This window comes from Grampus griseus, assembly GCF_964374135.1.
Source record: "Grampus griseus genome assembly, chromosome: 4".
NCBI classification, from domain to species: Eukaryota; Metazoa; Chordata; class Mammalia; order Artiodactyla; family Delphinidae; genus Grampus; species Grampus griseus.
Window position 1 is genome coordinate 60805371 of NC_138997.1, and position 16732 is coordinate 60822102.

Sequence of the window (16732 nt, forward strand, 5' to 3'; positions counted from 1 at the left end):
AATGCCTAAATATGTGCCAGACAACATGTAAGCAATAGCCACATGACTGAGTTATTTAATGGAATAATGGCAATGAGTAGTTTTTACTTATATTTATATGTCCAGTACAATTTATGACATACAAGCTTGGTTTATTACATATATTGAATGAGTCAATATGTAAAGGATATGTAGCAATTAATTTTACTTTTTATTTATAAATATTATGTAATTCCTTTGAGCGTCTATCAATATTTGGTGAGCCTAATTTATATATATATATACACATATATATATCTAGAGAAAGAGATATATTTAAAGTATTTATCAATAGTATTCTTGTTCTTCTCTGATATTGTTTTCTAATATTCAAATTAGCCTTATTGCTTTCAATCATTTAAACTTAGATTCTAATTAGCCTATTCTAGATTCTAAAATAGGTTAGGTCTCATGTTTCTGTTTGCAAGCATTCAAGAAATGTTACCTAGTTGAAAATCTATTTTAATGTCAGTGTTTTAACACAGTACTTATTTTTTTACTGAGCATATATTTTAAATGTAAGGATAAATCTGCTATTACTGTTAAATTTTGGTATAAATATTATTGGATATATTTTGAGTTGTAATTTCCTTCTAGCATGTTGTGTTATGCTGTTTTTCTTAATTAACACATCTTTTAAATTTCAGCTAACTATCTTGTGGGCACCTTATTTTGAAAAATCTATTTAAAAAGCAAATTTGACATAACTTATATTCTCTGACAATTCACATATGATAGAACTATGGTAAAAATCTTGTTCATAGTGATTTTCTGTCATTCTTAATAAAGTATAATTGGATAAATCTAATGACATTTTTGAAGGTTAATTATATCTTGAACTCTATAGACAACAGCAGTCTGTGCATTTATTATTCTCATTTCCTTCTACACATATATATTTATATATATATTTAAATGATCTGTATATTTTAATTCTAATGGGGAGAATTATAATTTAATTATAAATTACTAAAACAGTATTTTTTACATTACTTAAATAATTTTTTTCCTTGGTGACCATGCTTCTGGAGTATTGACTTTGAATTATAAAGTGGATTCATTTAAGTATCCCAAGAGTGAAGGACTTTTAACATGAAAATATTTTGGAAACATTAAAAGTAATTTAAATGACAAGAAATAGTTGAAAAAATCCTAACTTGTCAACTATACATTTTTGGTAATTTTGAGGATTTTTAAAAATTCCTAATCAGAGTAGACAGCACCTTTTCACACTTTTAACAAATGACAGCCTTCATTAATTTGAATATAGATGACATGCATCTTATGTTTAAATTTAAAAACTGACTATAACATCTTTGCTTTTAAAGTGATACATATGAGAGTTAGTGTTGGTAATCTGTGCAAAACTTCTAAAGTAGTGAGTGAAGATGAAATATTATTTTTTACTTGCCAGAACTTAATATTTAAACAACTCTGATTACCAGCTTTTTTAAGTTCCTGCCATACCATTTAGACCCTAAGAAAGACGCAAATGTACTGCTTATACCAGTAAATACTGATGAATATGTACTCAATACAAAGAACTATGCTTCATATGATGAAAATCAAATGAACAGTTTCCATTCTCCAGAATGTTTATATGGGTTGGGCGTAGATAAGAATTCATACACATAGAATTTTGGCAAAATATTTTCTACCTACCATAAAAGAGACGCTAAACAAATGGTTCAAAGTTCTAAAGGATGTGTAAGGAAACAATATGTAATCATGGATTTAGCACAAACATCATAGAAAAAAAAACGTAGCACTTGGGGCTTCCCTGGTGGCGCAGTGGTTGAGAGTCCGCCTGCCGATGCAGGGGACGCACCGGTCCGGGAAGATCCCACATGCCGCGGAGCGGCTGGGCCCGTGAGCCGTGGCCGCTGAGCCTGCGCGTCCGGAGCCTGTGCTCCGCAGCGGGAGAGGCCGCAACAGTGAGAGGCCCGCTTACCGCCAAAAAAAGAAAAAAGAAAAAGAAAAACGTAGCACTTAAAATGAGACTTGAAGCATGGACAGAATAAGAACTATTAAAAATAGTTTCTGTGCCTCCAGAGGACTGCTAAGATAATCTTATGAAACATGTTAACATAGGATGCATTTTTTTCTCCTGTTTCTTGTCCAACTTGAGTGAACTTGCATAGTATTTTCAAATATTTAGGTGACGTGTCATGTGAAACAGCTTTGCTCCAGAAGCTTCCTTTATTTTGAATGAACTATATCAAGTTGGAATTTAGAGAAATTTTACTGCTTACCTAAATAATTTTTGTTGAATATTGTCATGATTAAAATGTAAAAAGTAAATTTTACTTTTTATGACTATTTATTTTCTGTTTCCCAAATATATCATAGCTTCAGGGTATAGAGTATAATTTTTATTTTCTCACCACAGTACAAATATTCCCTGCCACAGCTCTTAACAGAAAGAATGTCCTCAAAAAAAGAAAATAATAATACACACAGAGCCTTCCAAATGTGTTCAGATTAAATCCAAGTTTATCATGAACTACAAGCTTTTTTCCTCCCCCCCAATTTACATTTCTTGTCTTTTGGCCTGGAATGCTTTTCCTGCAATATTCAGAGGCAGATAAAGGAGTTTCTCAAGTGCTGGAAATTGCAAGTAGGTTAGTATGAATGGAGATAGTGAGTGCGGAAGGAGGTCACATTTAAAGGGTTTCTTAAATATTGTGTGGAAACTTGTAGGCTATGCTAGCATTTTGTAGGAAAATTAACTGGAGTTTCCCAAAAGAGGACATGATCAAATGCTGTGGAGAAGTATGGCAACAAGTAGGCTACATTCCTAATAAAAGCAGTGGCAGTGGAGTGGAGTGTGTCAACATGTGACTTAAAATGAGTAGGTGGATATGCATGTATGGAAAAATAATTTAAGAAATTGTGTTCTGCATGGAAACCAAACTGTTTGGTAACTTTTACCATGGGGAGAAATGGGGTCATGCGAGATTGATAGTTTTGTTGTTGTTATGTGTTTTGTTTTGCTTCACTTTGTTTCCATTGATGAGTTCTGGAAATTGTATCAGGCTCCTGTTAATGACTACAGGAGGGAGGGAAAGGGGGAGAGAGAGAGTGAGCGAGCGGGAGAGAGACAGAGACAGAGACAGAGAGAGAGAGAGAGATTGATTGAGAGTGCCCCTGAGCATGTAAAAGGGATAGTAGACACTTGGAAGATTACTCTCAGAGAGTTACAGTTCCTAATTCAAATAAAGATTTTTTTTTTTTTGATAAGAGCAAAGACATTTCCATTTTAACAGGAAGAAAGGTGCATATAGGTTTGGAGATTTGGTGGTAGGAAAATAAGGAAGTTCCTCTCTGATGACTTCTATTTTCTCAGCGTGCACACACACATATACCATGAGAGTCACAAAGGAACAGAGCTTGTAAGGACTTAGAAGAAAGAGGAAAAGCTACAAAATAATCCTTTCAATAGTGGGAACTGAAGTTAACTAAGAAAATAATACTAAGATTGTGTAGCAGCATTGCATGTCTCACTTGGATTTAGGGCCATGATTTGAAGGCAATGGATAATTACGGTTTTGTGATATTTTTCTTGGACAACATTAAACCCTACAGTTTTCCTCTCTATACCTCTATTTGGATTTCTTTAGCCACCTCAAATTAAATAATGCTTTAGACATAATTATTATCTTCCCCCAATACATTTCAGATATAGTGTGCTCTGAGAAAATGGTACCAGTATTGCCAGTGCAGTTTAAGCCAAGCTCCTTAGAGTCATTCTTAAGATTTATCACTCATGAACCTGATCAATTAAATATATCATGAAATCTTGCTGATTTTACCTCATATTCATCTCCTGAATTTACCTACTCTTATCTATCACCATTGGATCCACTCTTGTCCATTTTCGGACCAATGCAACAGAAACAAAAAGGCCAAATGCCTCCAACCGTGTTCCTTTCCAATCCATTGCATGTGCTACAGTGAAATGATCTCTTAAACACTACTTTGATCTTATTATTTCCATGCTTAAGACATTGTAATGACCTGTCTTTACCCGTTAAATAAAAGTCCCAAATAATAGAAGCCATAAGGTGTTTCTGACCTGGTATCCTCTTCCCTAACTTCATCTCTGCCTCTTTATTCCTACTATCTCCCTGATCAATATTTTAGTGTTTTTCATATCCCTATTGGTCCTCCTCTTCTTTTGGTCCTTTGAAAAGACTTTACCCTCTAAGGCACTGCAGTACTCCTCAAATTGGATAATTTACCTAATCTTTTACATCTCAGCAGAGACTCTGCTTCCTAAGGGAAGTCTTCTTTGACATCCCAGTCTAAATTAAGTGTCCATATTCACTCCCAAGCTCTTTCTCTTTCCTAGAATAATCATATTTATAATTATTCCTACAGTACCTTTAAGACTCATAAAGGCAGGGCCATGTCTATCTTTTTTACCTTCATAACCCAGTAGCAAGGAAACTTTCTGGCCCACACCTGCTGAAAGCATTTTGTTCAACTACTGAACAGAAAGATACATTTATCTACTTTTTACTTACATTTATATTGTTTCCTATTTCCAAAGTTCCCATGGAGGGTTGAAAAATAGTGTAATGTGTGATATCATATAAAGTTTTTAAATTAAAAGGCACTCATTAAAAAGAAATGACTTTTGTTTCATGTGTGATAAATGAGTTCCAAATATGCAGAATATGTAGATCAACAATTCATGTCTGAGAGCAAATCGTGTTTGAAGTGAGAATAGTTTTACTAAAAAGGATGAAAGAAGAAAAATTGGGTAACTTAGCTAAGAATGGTACTGGTTGCTACAGCAATCCTATTATAAGAAAAATAATATTTTAAATCTTCTCCTAATAATTTAACTACAAGAATGTCCCTAATATTATCAAAAAGCTCTTCTTATCTTTCAAATACCTTCACATTTGCTCTGAATTTATGAGAGCATTAAGGCTTTACTATAGCTATAATTAGATCTACTGAAAAAGTACCTTCTCATTTTTGTCAATTCCTGATTATACATGGGGATGGCAGAAAACCTTAGCATGGATTACTAAAACCCCAGATCATTTATAGCACATGAAAATTGGCCCCAATTCATTATGTCTATCAAAAACTTCCTTTGAAATACAAGTTTACCTTTAAGCTTAGCAAATGTTCATTGATACTTGAATAAATGCTCTTAAGTATATATAGTGAGTTTTCAAAATATGAAAAAACATAGATGGTTGATTAGCTTTATGTTAACTAAGCTCTAAAAAGTAATCAAACCATCAGTTTGATGGTCTTTACTTTGTTCATAATGGGCAATTGGAATATTGAAGTTTGGCTTTACTACCCATTGAGAAGAAAGAAAGATACAAAAGTCTAGGGAATCTACAGAATAAAGAGACTTACTTTGTTAGCATTTACTTACCTGACCACCAACTTAAGAAAAATATCGGAGAACATTTTCTTCATGTGATTCTAAGTAGTTCAGTGACATTTTTCGTGCCATGCCATTTACTCATGTGTGCATTACATAACAATACGTGAACACCTTCTGTGGTCAAACACTGCGATGAGTACTGTGAATGGAAAATTGAATAAGGCACAATTTTTCCCCTTTGTAGAGCATTATAATTTTTATAGTATAAACATGACTGATATTAGAATAGTTGCATGTTGAATCAGTAAGAATCTCAATGAAAAGTTCTAAAATGGAGTAAAATGTAAAACAAATGCCTAAAATCTGACTCCTCCTGGAATCAATATAATAATAATAATGTGAATTAATAATAATGTGAATGATATACCAGCTCAATTGTGCATTCTCTCCATTCTAACAGAATTTTGTGAAGGTTTTAGCACCTAATAATTGGTTTATTTATTAATTCAACAACAATATTTTAAGTAACTACTGTGTACCATGCCATTCTCTGAGCATAGTGGAAATTTTGTGTTTCTTCAACATAAGTTGTATTAATAATAGCATAAATGAAAATTATACTCAAAGCACTTCTTCAGTTTTAAATACATATGAGTATTTAACTTTTATAATATAATTTCTTATAAGCTCCTGTAGCATAAAAATCACTAAAAATATATCTATTCCAACATGTGTAATTTAAATACTTAAAATACATATTTAATTATCTGAATGAATAGCCTGTTATTTATGATTCAGAAACTGATGAAAAGTTTTTGAAATTAATGAAAAGATGGTGTTATATGTAATCTGTGTATACTAGTCAAAATAATGACATTATTCACAGAACAAACACTGCATCTGTTCCAGGGAAAAGCTTAGTCTCTTATTTCTTTTGACAGTGTGCAGACCTGGGTTCTTCAAAGCTTCACCTCACAGCCAGAGCTGCAGCAAATGTCCACCTCACAGTTATACCCATGAGGAAGCTTCAACCTCTTGTGTCTGTGAAAAGGATTATTTCAGGAGGGAGTCTGATCCACCCACAATGGCATGCACAAGTAAGGAAACCCATGGACATTTGGTGATGCTAACTTTCACCAGTTTGAAGAAAGAGCATGATGGAGCCTGTTACATTCTATTACCATTTCCCCTAAAACAGGCATAATGTTTAATCTTCCAATATAGTATTTCACCAGATTTCAACCTTCTTGAGTAAGCATTGAGAAATTTGAGTCTTTTTTATCACTTACTGTGAGAAGCATCCATTTTCCCTCATTTCAAATTCAACATCTGAGCCACAAATATGGAATTTTTCCTTTTATTTTATGATTTATTTTAGTGTTCATGATAGCCAAACATGACTTTGACAAATCCATTTCCCCGTTTCTGGTAAACCTTTTTTATTTTTCTTCCTCTTCGTCTTCCAAGGCAGCTTTCTGATCACAAAAACATGCAGTACATGGCACTTCTACCTTCTCGTTCTAACCTGCCCCACTAAGCTGCAAAGACCAATGAGAAGGTCATTTATAAAAGAAGACAGGAAACACTACACAAACATGGAGAACTGGGTGTTGGCAAATCATATTTAAGAGTCAAATATAAAATCAGTTGTCAACTAGGATTTTCAAGTAGCTGTTGTGTTTATTAACAGTGAGTGTCCTTAACTGTTATTAATTATATGATCAGGTAATCTTATACTGAGTAGATGAATATTAAACATTTAATTCCAACAGTTGCAGTGGGTACATCCACATCTATCAATGTTTTGGTGTTTTTGTTTTTCTAGTGTTACACATGTTTCTGGGAAGGAAACAAATTTATGTGTTAGTTTGCTTCATGGCAATACTTCTTTAGTTTTTCTACCATAGTCTCTATAGCAGATCAAACAAAAACAGAAAATTGAAGGGAAGAACAGTGAATCCCATCTCCCCATAACATTGTTTCCATGACGTCCCATGTTTTACTATTTTAGATCCCAGTAAGTAGTAGGTGCTTTCAAAGATGAAGACACATTTTTTTGAAATTTAGTATTCACATGTATCATACATAAAGACATACAATTTCTTTACTTAAATAATCACAAACTGAAATTTTATCTGAATTTCAGTGTCAGTTTCATCGTGTCAGTGAAACATATTTTCATAATTTCTCAAATCATTGATATTAATTAACTCTATATTGCTAAAGATCATTCTTTATCACATTCTGATAATTTTATGGGTTAGATGATTATTAATTATAAACAATCCTCTTCAAATAAGTAAATGACATTATTATATACATTTTTTGAGAGGATACATTTGAATTGAGGAGATATAAACAATGATTGCATGTGATGCATATTGGTTTCAGTGGAAATTGCTTCAATTATTCAGAGCAAAAGAAAGCCCAAATAGTGGGGAGGAGTGTTGGCTAGACTGTAGTTTGGTAATTTAGGGAGAGAAAACCATATCTTGACCTATTTAAATTTTATTAATTTTGTAAGTATTCTTTCTTTAAGTAGTCCATGCATGACTTTTATCTTTCTCAGAATAAATGTGAGCCCCCATTTCTGTAAATTTACTAGGTTTGGGAATGGTGGAGAACCCTGGTGGCAAGGACTGCTTAGCTTTCTTTTAGGACCTGAGGCTTTATATTTTCTCTGTCTCCAGGTGTGTGAATTTCTAATACTGTGTCTCAAAAGAACACTAATTTGTATGCATTTCTCAAAAAAGACTATTGGGAGTACTGTAGAAGATCTTTCTAATATATAATCTGTGAGTGTGTGTGTTCTGTTCTTAGTTGCATTCATAATAACACAAATTCTTCATATGATGATACCCTTGAACACATGAGATGGCTTGATTGATGTCTCTTTGGCTCTTTGCTATTAAATTTATGGTTTCAACTACTTTTAATGTTTTTTTCTGGTACTCTGGACAACAAAATGTTATAAACCTGTAGGAAAAGAAAATCAAACAAAGTTCAGATTCTAATGAATCTGTTCAAATTGAGGGTACTTCTCACAGCTCTACTTTGGTTCATGCATCACATCTATTAGCAGGACAGTGAAATTTCATTACATTGTTTTTAGGTGCATGTCAGTCTCAGTCTCCACTGGTTACCTCTACTTTAGGGCTTCCCTTGAATATGAGTTGTATTTTGAATTTGAGAGGCATATGTGCCCCCACCCACATGCTGAGGGGCTGTTAGTAGCAGAGTCAAGAGAAAGAGTCAGACTCTGATGCAGTTTTTACAGATTTAGAGGAAAGGTGGTAACTGAGGAGTGTATTTCAGTTGGTAGAAAAAAACCCTCAGAAGTCTGATATCTTTTTGAAGTAGACAAATTTCAAGTATATTTTACCTTTTTCTCACAAGTAGACCTGTAACATTTTGATCTCAAATTACATTTTCTCCATAACCTTCCACTATTAAATAAATAAGGTAGAGGGAATAGAAAAAAAAAAAAACACTTGTATTTCCGTCTTAAGTATTTGTTTCAACTTAAAAGTGACTGTTTTATATTGAAGTGTGTGAGGTTGTATGGAAAAATTCACAGGGTTCAACCACAAATATAACTAAAGTGGAGATTGTTTTGTCAAAACTGGCAGCTTTTACGTTATGGGGTTCTTTAATTTTAAGTGACATTTTATAAATGGTACGTAGCTTTCTTATTACTTTTAAATTTAGTCCTCAGTAGTCATGGCTTAATAAATGTTAGGTAGAAATTAACATTAATTTCTATATTTAGAACAGACAGCACATATTAAGATAACTAAGCTATGTCATCCTAAGTAGCTTAATTTATGCTTATGAACCATTCAGCTACCATCACAGTCCATTTTATTCCCTGTTGGGAAATCTTTACTATGTCTGAAACAAATACAAATGTATTTTCTCTTTGAGAACATCTGATCATATAATATTAACAGCTGACTGAAGTTGTAACTCTGAGTATCTAAAAATCTACTATAGAGTCAGACATGATGCAATGAATTCTTTTAAAGACTCTATTTTTTAGAGCAGTTTTAGGTTCACAACAAAATTGAGAGGAAGGTATAGAGATTTCCCATGTATCCCCTGTCCGCAAACATTCATAGCTTGTCTCGTTATCAACGTCCCCCACCAGAGTAATACATTTGTTACAATTGATATGTAAACAAGTTTAATTCTCTTTAGTCTGCTAACTATTATTTCAGAAATAAAGTAATATACACATGAATATTATTTGTTATTTATATATAAATTTATTCTGCTGATCTTTCAAGGTCAGAACATGTTCATTCTTCCTCTTATTGTGTTTTTGAGAATTATTTTTAAAATAAATTTTAGGTTTCCAATTAAGTAAAATTCACAATTTTGCAGAAACACAATATTAAAACAATATCAAAGTAAGCAAACTCTTATTACAGATTGCAATGTTGATCACCTACTTAAATCCTAGTTCTTTCTTGACATATGAGGGAGGTTCCAAATTCTGTTGATGGTTTATCAGTAGCTATGCAATTTATTTTGAGATAAACTAAGGCTACTTTTTCTACTTTTTGTGGAATTTGTAGTCAAGAGCCACACTAATAAATCCTATTTCTACCTGTGCTCATTGCTTAGTAAATCCTTCATGTTTACTTCCTAGGTTTCAGGGATGAGTATCACTGAGGAAGTAATCTGTTCAATCCCCAAGGAGAATTTGTCCTTGGACTTGCCAAAGAACTTGCCACTATTTGAATACATAATTTTATCTAACATTTTTTGCATAAATATTTTTACTCCATAATTCTTTACGTATACACTAAGCAAAACATCTTTATTTGAATTTGCAACTTTGCCAAGATAAGTCATTTCTATAGTATACCAACCCCACTATTGTTTCTACAAAGGTATAACAAGATTTTTCAAAGATTATTACAAATTGATGACTCTTGCATTCTCCCTGCTTAACAGATTGATTGCAAATCCATTTTTTTTCCTTCAGACCAGACATTTGTGTAGTAAACAATGCTTAATTTTATCATCTCAAAATTTGTTTTTTTCACTTTACTTTGCAAACCAGGACCCCCCTCAGCTCCTCGGAATGCCATCTCAAATGTTAATGAAACTAGTGTCTTTCTGGAATGGATTCCTCCTGCTGACACTGGTGGAAGGAAAGATGTGTCATATTATATTGCATGCAAGAAGTGCAACTCACATGCAGGTGTGTGTGACGAGTGTGGCGGTCATGTCAGGTACCTCCCCCAGCAAATCGGCCTGAAAAACACCTCTGTCATGATGGTGGATCTGCTTGCTCACACAAACTATACCTTTGAGATTGAGGCAGTGAATGGAGTGTCCGACTTGAGCCCAGGAGCCCGGCAGTATGTGTCTGTAAATGTAACCACAAATCAAGCAGGTAAGTGTGATGTCTAACCAAATCGTGTACCTTAGGCCAAGCACTGTCAGTCATCTCCACAGCTCAGGGCAACGTTGCCTGAGACATGAGAGATGACTTCTCATTATCCAGAGGGTTAGGACTTAAAGTAAAATACATCTTGAAATGCTTTATCTTAGCTTTAAGCAAATAAAAGCTAAGGCTTTCTTAGCAGACACATCCATGGACAGAAAAAAAAAAAAAGATAGGCTTTAATTGAATTTTTTCATTAAAAAATACATTTCTGGCTCAAATCCATTTGTGGCAAAAATTTTTATCCCACAGTGCAATAATTACAGCTCAGATCTACATTTTTGTTGTTTTACTTCAGGTGTTTTTGTTTAGTTCATTAATTTAGCAGGTAATCTGGCAGGTTGGTTTCTTTGTTTGGCACCACATCTGAATTTTCTTTGCAGATTGAAATAGGGTTTTCTTATTATTTCTATTATTATTATAATAAAAATGCATGAGATAATTTTTTGATAAATCCACTTATCAAAATTAAAATAACTATGAACCACTGTACAACCACCATACATGTGAAGATACATCTATATGCCATATGAAGATCTTGGAAATATTAGGGAGTAATTATTAAGGAGTAGGGAAAATAGTTCTGCTTGAACTACTAATTCCCCTAAATTTTCCCCTCAAATATTTGATTTTAAGTAAACAATATAGAAGAATTATTTTCTGTTAAAATAAAAACCAAAGATAAACTATGGCTGAATTAATAACTCATTATGTGGCAAGAGTCATTCAAAGCCTATGAGTAACTTATAACTTGTTTTTGTCAACAACAAGTACATGGGCGGAAAGAGACATTAAATGTAACTTTCCTTCTATTTTTTGGCCAAAACTCTCAGTCCAAGGGCATAAGCTTGTTACCTCATAATTACCTCAGGTGGGCTTTTGTGGGTGAGGACATCTTTGCCGGTAGAGCTCACAATGCAATAGGATGTGTTTGACTGAATCGAATCAGACTTAATTCATATAATGTTAGTATAAGTTTGTAGGTGGTAGAATGATCTGGTTGACAAGAGAATGCTGTTGGTAATCAAGTTTTGGCCAAAATAATTAGAATTATTGGATGTGTCAGGTAAATGACGTGGTTATCTCTTGAGAATAAGAAAAAGAAAACACATGCCACTGAGTTCATAGTTATTTTTGAGTGATAAAACTGAAGAAAACATTCAAAAGTGGCCCAGATAATATACAGGTATGTGCGTAATTCACTAAGAATCATTCTAAGCACTCTAGATGTTCTCATCCATGTTGAATACATGCCAATAGCATTTTTTTATTCCATGAGAAAAAACACGGTACACGTATACACCACCGTCCTCAGTGAATCCTTTATATTTTCTCCATTTACTCCCTAACCTAAGGTTGAACTAATAAAAGTGCTAAAAAGAGCTAGACAAAAATAGTGAAAGTTAGGTTTTCCTTCAGTATAGACTCAGCTTCTGGCAATACTAGTATATGTGGATTTTCCATCGCAGTGCTCTGTGAATGTGAACTGCCTTCCCACATCAGAAAAATACTGGCATTAAACATTTGATTTCAGACTTCATATGCAACGTCTTTCAAGCTTACTTGGTTCTACCTGTGAATCTTTCATTAACATATTGAAAGCATATTGAACAATCATTAAGAGTTGTATCCCTTTGGGAGGACATTTTCTAAGCTTGCATAACTTTCTTTGAAAGATATTTCTCTGATGAACTAGATGTAAGAAATGACCGTTTATTTTTTAAATGATGTTATTAATAAATGTTTGGTCTAGTTGTCTTTGACTTGCTGGCCTGTTAGGACTGCAAAGTGTGTTTTTTGTTTTTTCAACTATAAATACCTTAAATACCAAGAAAGAATAATTTTTATCCAGCTGTTCAAGGCATGGCTATCATGTAAAACAAACATTTGTATTCAGAGCAGAAACTTTTGGTTGCTGCTTCTTTTCCCCAAGTTCTCAGAGTACACATAGTGTAAAATCACCACAAAACTACCCCCCAAAAAATCAAAATAAGAAGGGAGATTTTCGCAGTATCTGACATTTCAGACCAACTAAGTCTCAATTTCCACAAAAATTATTAACTTCAAGTAGCTCCTAAAAGCTCTTAGATTCAATGCCACTATGCTGGACATTTATCAAGTACCATCATTATAGAAAGTGGGCTGTAGTAGTTGGTTTTAATGTCTGAATTTTTCTTCAGCATTAAATTGAAGAAAGTTATCTGTACCATATGCGGTTTTTATATAAAACTTCTTTCAGCAGATTCCAACATTAGTTTTATTCTCCTCTAAGGAGTGTTTTTTGAGAAATGCATTTGTTTCTTAATTGATTTATCTCAACTTTATAATTTTTTGTCATTTTCTGATTGATTTATATTTGTGACAAGAATGTGATATATGAACTGTCCAGATTCAAAATTATATTCAACAAGTACAAGAAGAAAAAAAATAGTAAGTTTTTCAAGATGAGAATCGTGCATTAAGCTAGAAACTGAAACTGATTAGGTAACCCTGGCTCAGTCTATAAAAGGAAATAATGATTTCGTGCTGAGGATAGTGATTAAATGATTAATTTATGGATGTTTATACAGCATTTAAGACATTTTTCCAGCTATTAAATCATTATGGAGTCTAGCATCTTGCTTTTGCGAGTTGCCTGAATTCAAATGATACTATTTTTGCATGTAATTTAATAGTCAAGTCAAAAGATGAAGTTTTAAGAAAAGCTAAATACTATAATTAGTTGGAATTTATGGGCCTTGTAAAATGCAGCATAAGTACTTAGGTTGACAAGGAAAGAATTACAGAGTTATTGCGGGGATTATCATGGTCAAGAAATATAAACACATATGAAGGGGGAAACTGAGGAAAAAAAAGTAATTTACAAATGGACTTGTGGACACAGGGTGGGGGGAGGGGGAAGCTGGGGCAAAGTGAGAGTAGCATCGAAATATATATACACTACCAAATGTAAAATAGATAGCTAGTGGGAAGCAGCAATATAGCACAGGGAGATCAGCTTGATGCTTTGCGACGACCTAGAGGGGTAGGTTAGGGATGGTTGGAGGGAGGCTTAAGAGGGAGGGGATATGTATGCATATGGCTGATTCACTTTGTTGTACAAGAGAAACTAACACAGTATTGTGAAGCAATTATACTGCAATAAAGATGTATTAAAAAAGACAAAAAGGTAAAAGAACAGTGTGAGAAGGGGAAAGTGATAGGAAAATACTGCGTTGGCCAAAAGATTCATTCAGGTTTTTCCGTAACATCTCACGGAAATGTGAATACTTTAATCACATAAAGAACTCTAATAGTCAAATTGCAAAGTGGATAAAATAATGGATATACAAGCCGTGCTTTATTAAACTCAAACTTAGAAAAGGAATAAAATTCATTGAGCTCCTCCAGTTTTCTAGTGATTTTGTCTTTCTATGCAGTGCCTTGTTTTAAAAAATTGATGTACATTTAGTAATTTTTCTTTATAGAGAAAAGCATTTAGATTATTTACATGACAATGCTTCTGTTGTTCTTTCCTGTTGTTCTTCTGTTTTATTATTTTAGGGCATCTAAAAGTATATATCTGCTAGATAGATGGATAGATGGAGGGTGATATATCAACATAGGATGAAAATTAAAAATCCCATTGAAGCAGTTACTTTAAATGTTTCATTAACTGCTTACAAAAGAGTGTGCATTTATGATGCTCTTCTATAAACATATTTTAAAAATTTTTACTTTAAAATAATTTTGCACTAGGCATACTTTATCAAGAATTAAATCATAAAGCTCTTTTAATATATGCAAATGTATATTTTATCCCTAGAAAGAATAAGCTCATTCTAACTGAAAAACCAAAAGTATTAACACTTTAATTTGCAAAGGTACAGAATCTTAATTCTGAGCTGAAATAGACCAAATTTTAATTGTTTTGAAATAGTCTTAGACTCTTGGACTTTTTCCTCAGAGCACTTGATTAACATGATATGAGTAGCAAAGTGCAACAAACACTTTGGAGGGAATGTCCCAACCTGTCCCAGACTATCAGAAATATCACTAAGAAATGTGATTACTGTATTTCGAAGGGTTTTATTTCTTGGTTCTTCCAAAGGTGTCTGGGGGACATGATAATCCCATTTCATCAAGTACTTTCAATTTGATGCCATTCATGTAGTTGTCCAGCATGATGTCTCACAGGATGTGGAGATGATCAGGGTTCCTGAGACTAAATTATGCTGTAGAGTTGGAAATTTAAGAGAATGCTGAATTGAGATGGTAAAAGTACATAGTTGTTCCTGAGAAGAGGGCAATAAATGTTTTCTGTTGGCCTCTATTGATTGAGATGTTAAAAAAAATGTTCATTGTCACTTGCTAGATTATTACTATAGTCATTCTGAGAGTCCTTGTTGATTTTCTTCAGTGGAGAGAACTTATTGGCTGTATTTGTAATCACCACTTGATTAAATGTATTGTTGTTTGCCAGGATTAGTTTGTCTTCTATACAGATTAAACAGGTAATTTAAATCGGCATGTTGGTAATCCCCACTCTTTATTCCTTTATTTTTTATGGCGACACTAATTGCTGCATTCCCCCCATGGATCCACTAAAGGTGTGTGTTTACTCTTTTGGCAGGAGGGAGATGCTTTAGTTTGGTCATTACTACAGTTTTACAGCTTTTACTGCATGAGCCTCAGAGACAAAGAGACATTTCTTCCAGTTGAAGAGAAAGTCTTCCAAATATACACCAGTAACCTGGTGAAATAATCAAAGAATTGAATGTGCCAGTTGTAATATGGGCTCAGGACAAAATCTCATTCATCACATTACCATCATAGCCTCCACTCAGATCAGGGTTTCTTGGTATTCCGGATTCACTTGGATTAGTGTTAGCTCAGAGGCAGTTTTCTATAATTTGTGGAATCTATATTCTATACCCTAGTTTGTAAATATAAATTTAGATCCAGAAATCTACATTTTATAATCTGGGCGGTAACACCCCCCCTCTCACTTACCTAGAAATGGCCAGAGATTCGTCTCAGATAAACTGAGAAGGAAAATGTATAATGTTAACGTATGTTACTATTGCACAGTCCTTCTTAAGGACAGTCAACTTTCTCTTCTTATTTAGGGGTTATAGGGTAAGTAGACTAAATCAGGTCTAGGAATTCGTGAGAGACCATGACTAACTAGGTCACTAAAGTTTGATTTGTATTTCTCAGACCTTCATATCATTAGTGGTACAGATCAAATGGCCCATTATTTCAGTCGCTAAATGCCATCGTACTAGACTTTTTCCATTCACATCTGCTGCCTATAATGAAATCTGTTCCCACTTTCCTTCTAGTGGTAAAGTGCTACTACTTGGCCTCTGCCATACCTGAACCCTAAAGAAATCAAGAAATCATTTCACTACATCTTCAACCTCTGTGTTCTCAAGTATAGAGAACAGAAATTTTAGAGATTTTATTTATAAAAGTGGCACTGTCCTCATCAATTTATTTCTCATCATTATGGTAATGAAATTGTCTTCTGGGTCCTTTCTGAAGATGTAATTAGTGGATAGTTTCATAGGTCTTGGAAAATAAATCCACTTTAACATTCCTATTTCAGTAGGTCATTTAATCCCTTCTTCTACATTAAAACAAGGAATTCCCAGTATCTGAACTTTATTTAAAAACTTAGCCCACCTTTCAGTCCAGATTTTGGTCAACTAATTGAAGAAGCATTTAACACTTGTGATAGCTACCTGGAGAATGACACTGGATCCAGAATCTCTAATCATGCATTTATACCAGCTTGAATGAAATTGTTTCTCGTTTCTCTGTAAGGAACACATAGAATCCATTTTCACACATATTTCCTATGCTTTTGAAGATTTAAGTTACAGAATCTTGTGAGACTCATATTCAAGGAGCTTCTTGTCTCC

At 33.6% G+C, this 16732-nt stretch overlaps 1 protein-coding gene across 10 annotated transcripts in view; it reads left to right on the top strand.

Annotated features, from left to right (window-relative positions):
• The window catches only part of EPHA5 (EPH receptor A5), a gene marked incomplete at both ends in the record, with an annotated part of 324390 nt that overhangs the window by 137203 nt on the left and 170455 nt on the right, over positions 1-16732 (top strand). For 4 of the 10 annotated variants that reach the window (XM_082652895.1, XM_082652898.1, XM_082652897.1 and 1 more), the window contains 2 exons: positions 6313-6468; positions 10440-10775. The exons of 4 other annotated variants lie outside the window; for them this stretch is intronic. In XM_082652895.1, coding sequence (XP_082509021.1) covers positions 6313-6468; positions 10440-10775 — 492 coding nt within the window. The remainder of the gene's footprint in view (positions 1-6312; positions 6469-10439; positions 10776-16732) is intronic. 2 more of the 10 variants (XM_082652901.1, XM_082652902.1) reach the window with 1 other exon arrangement.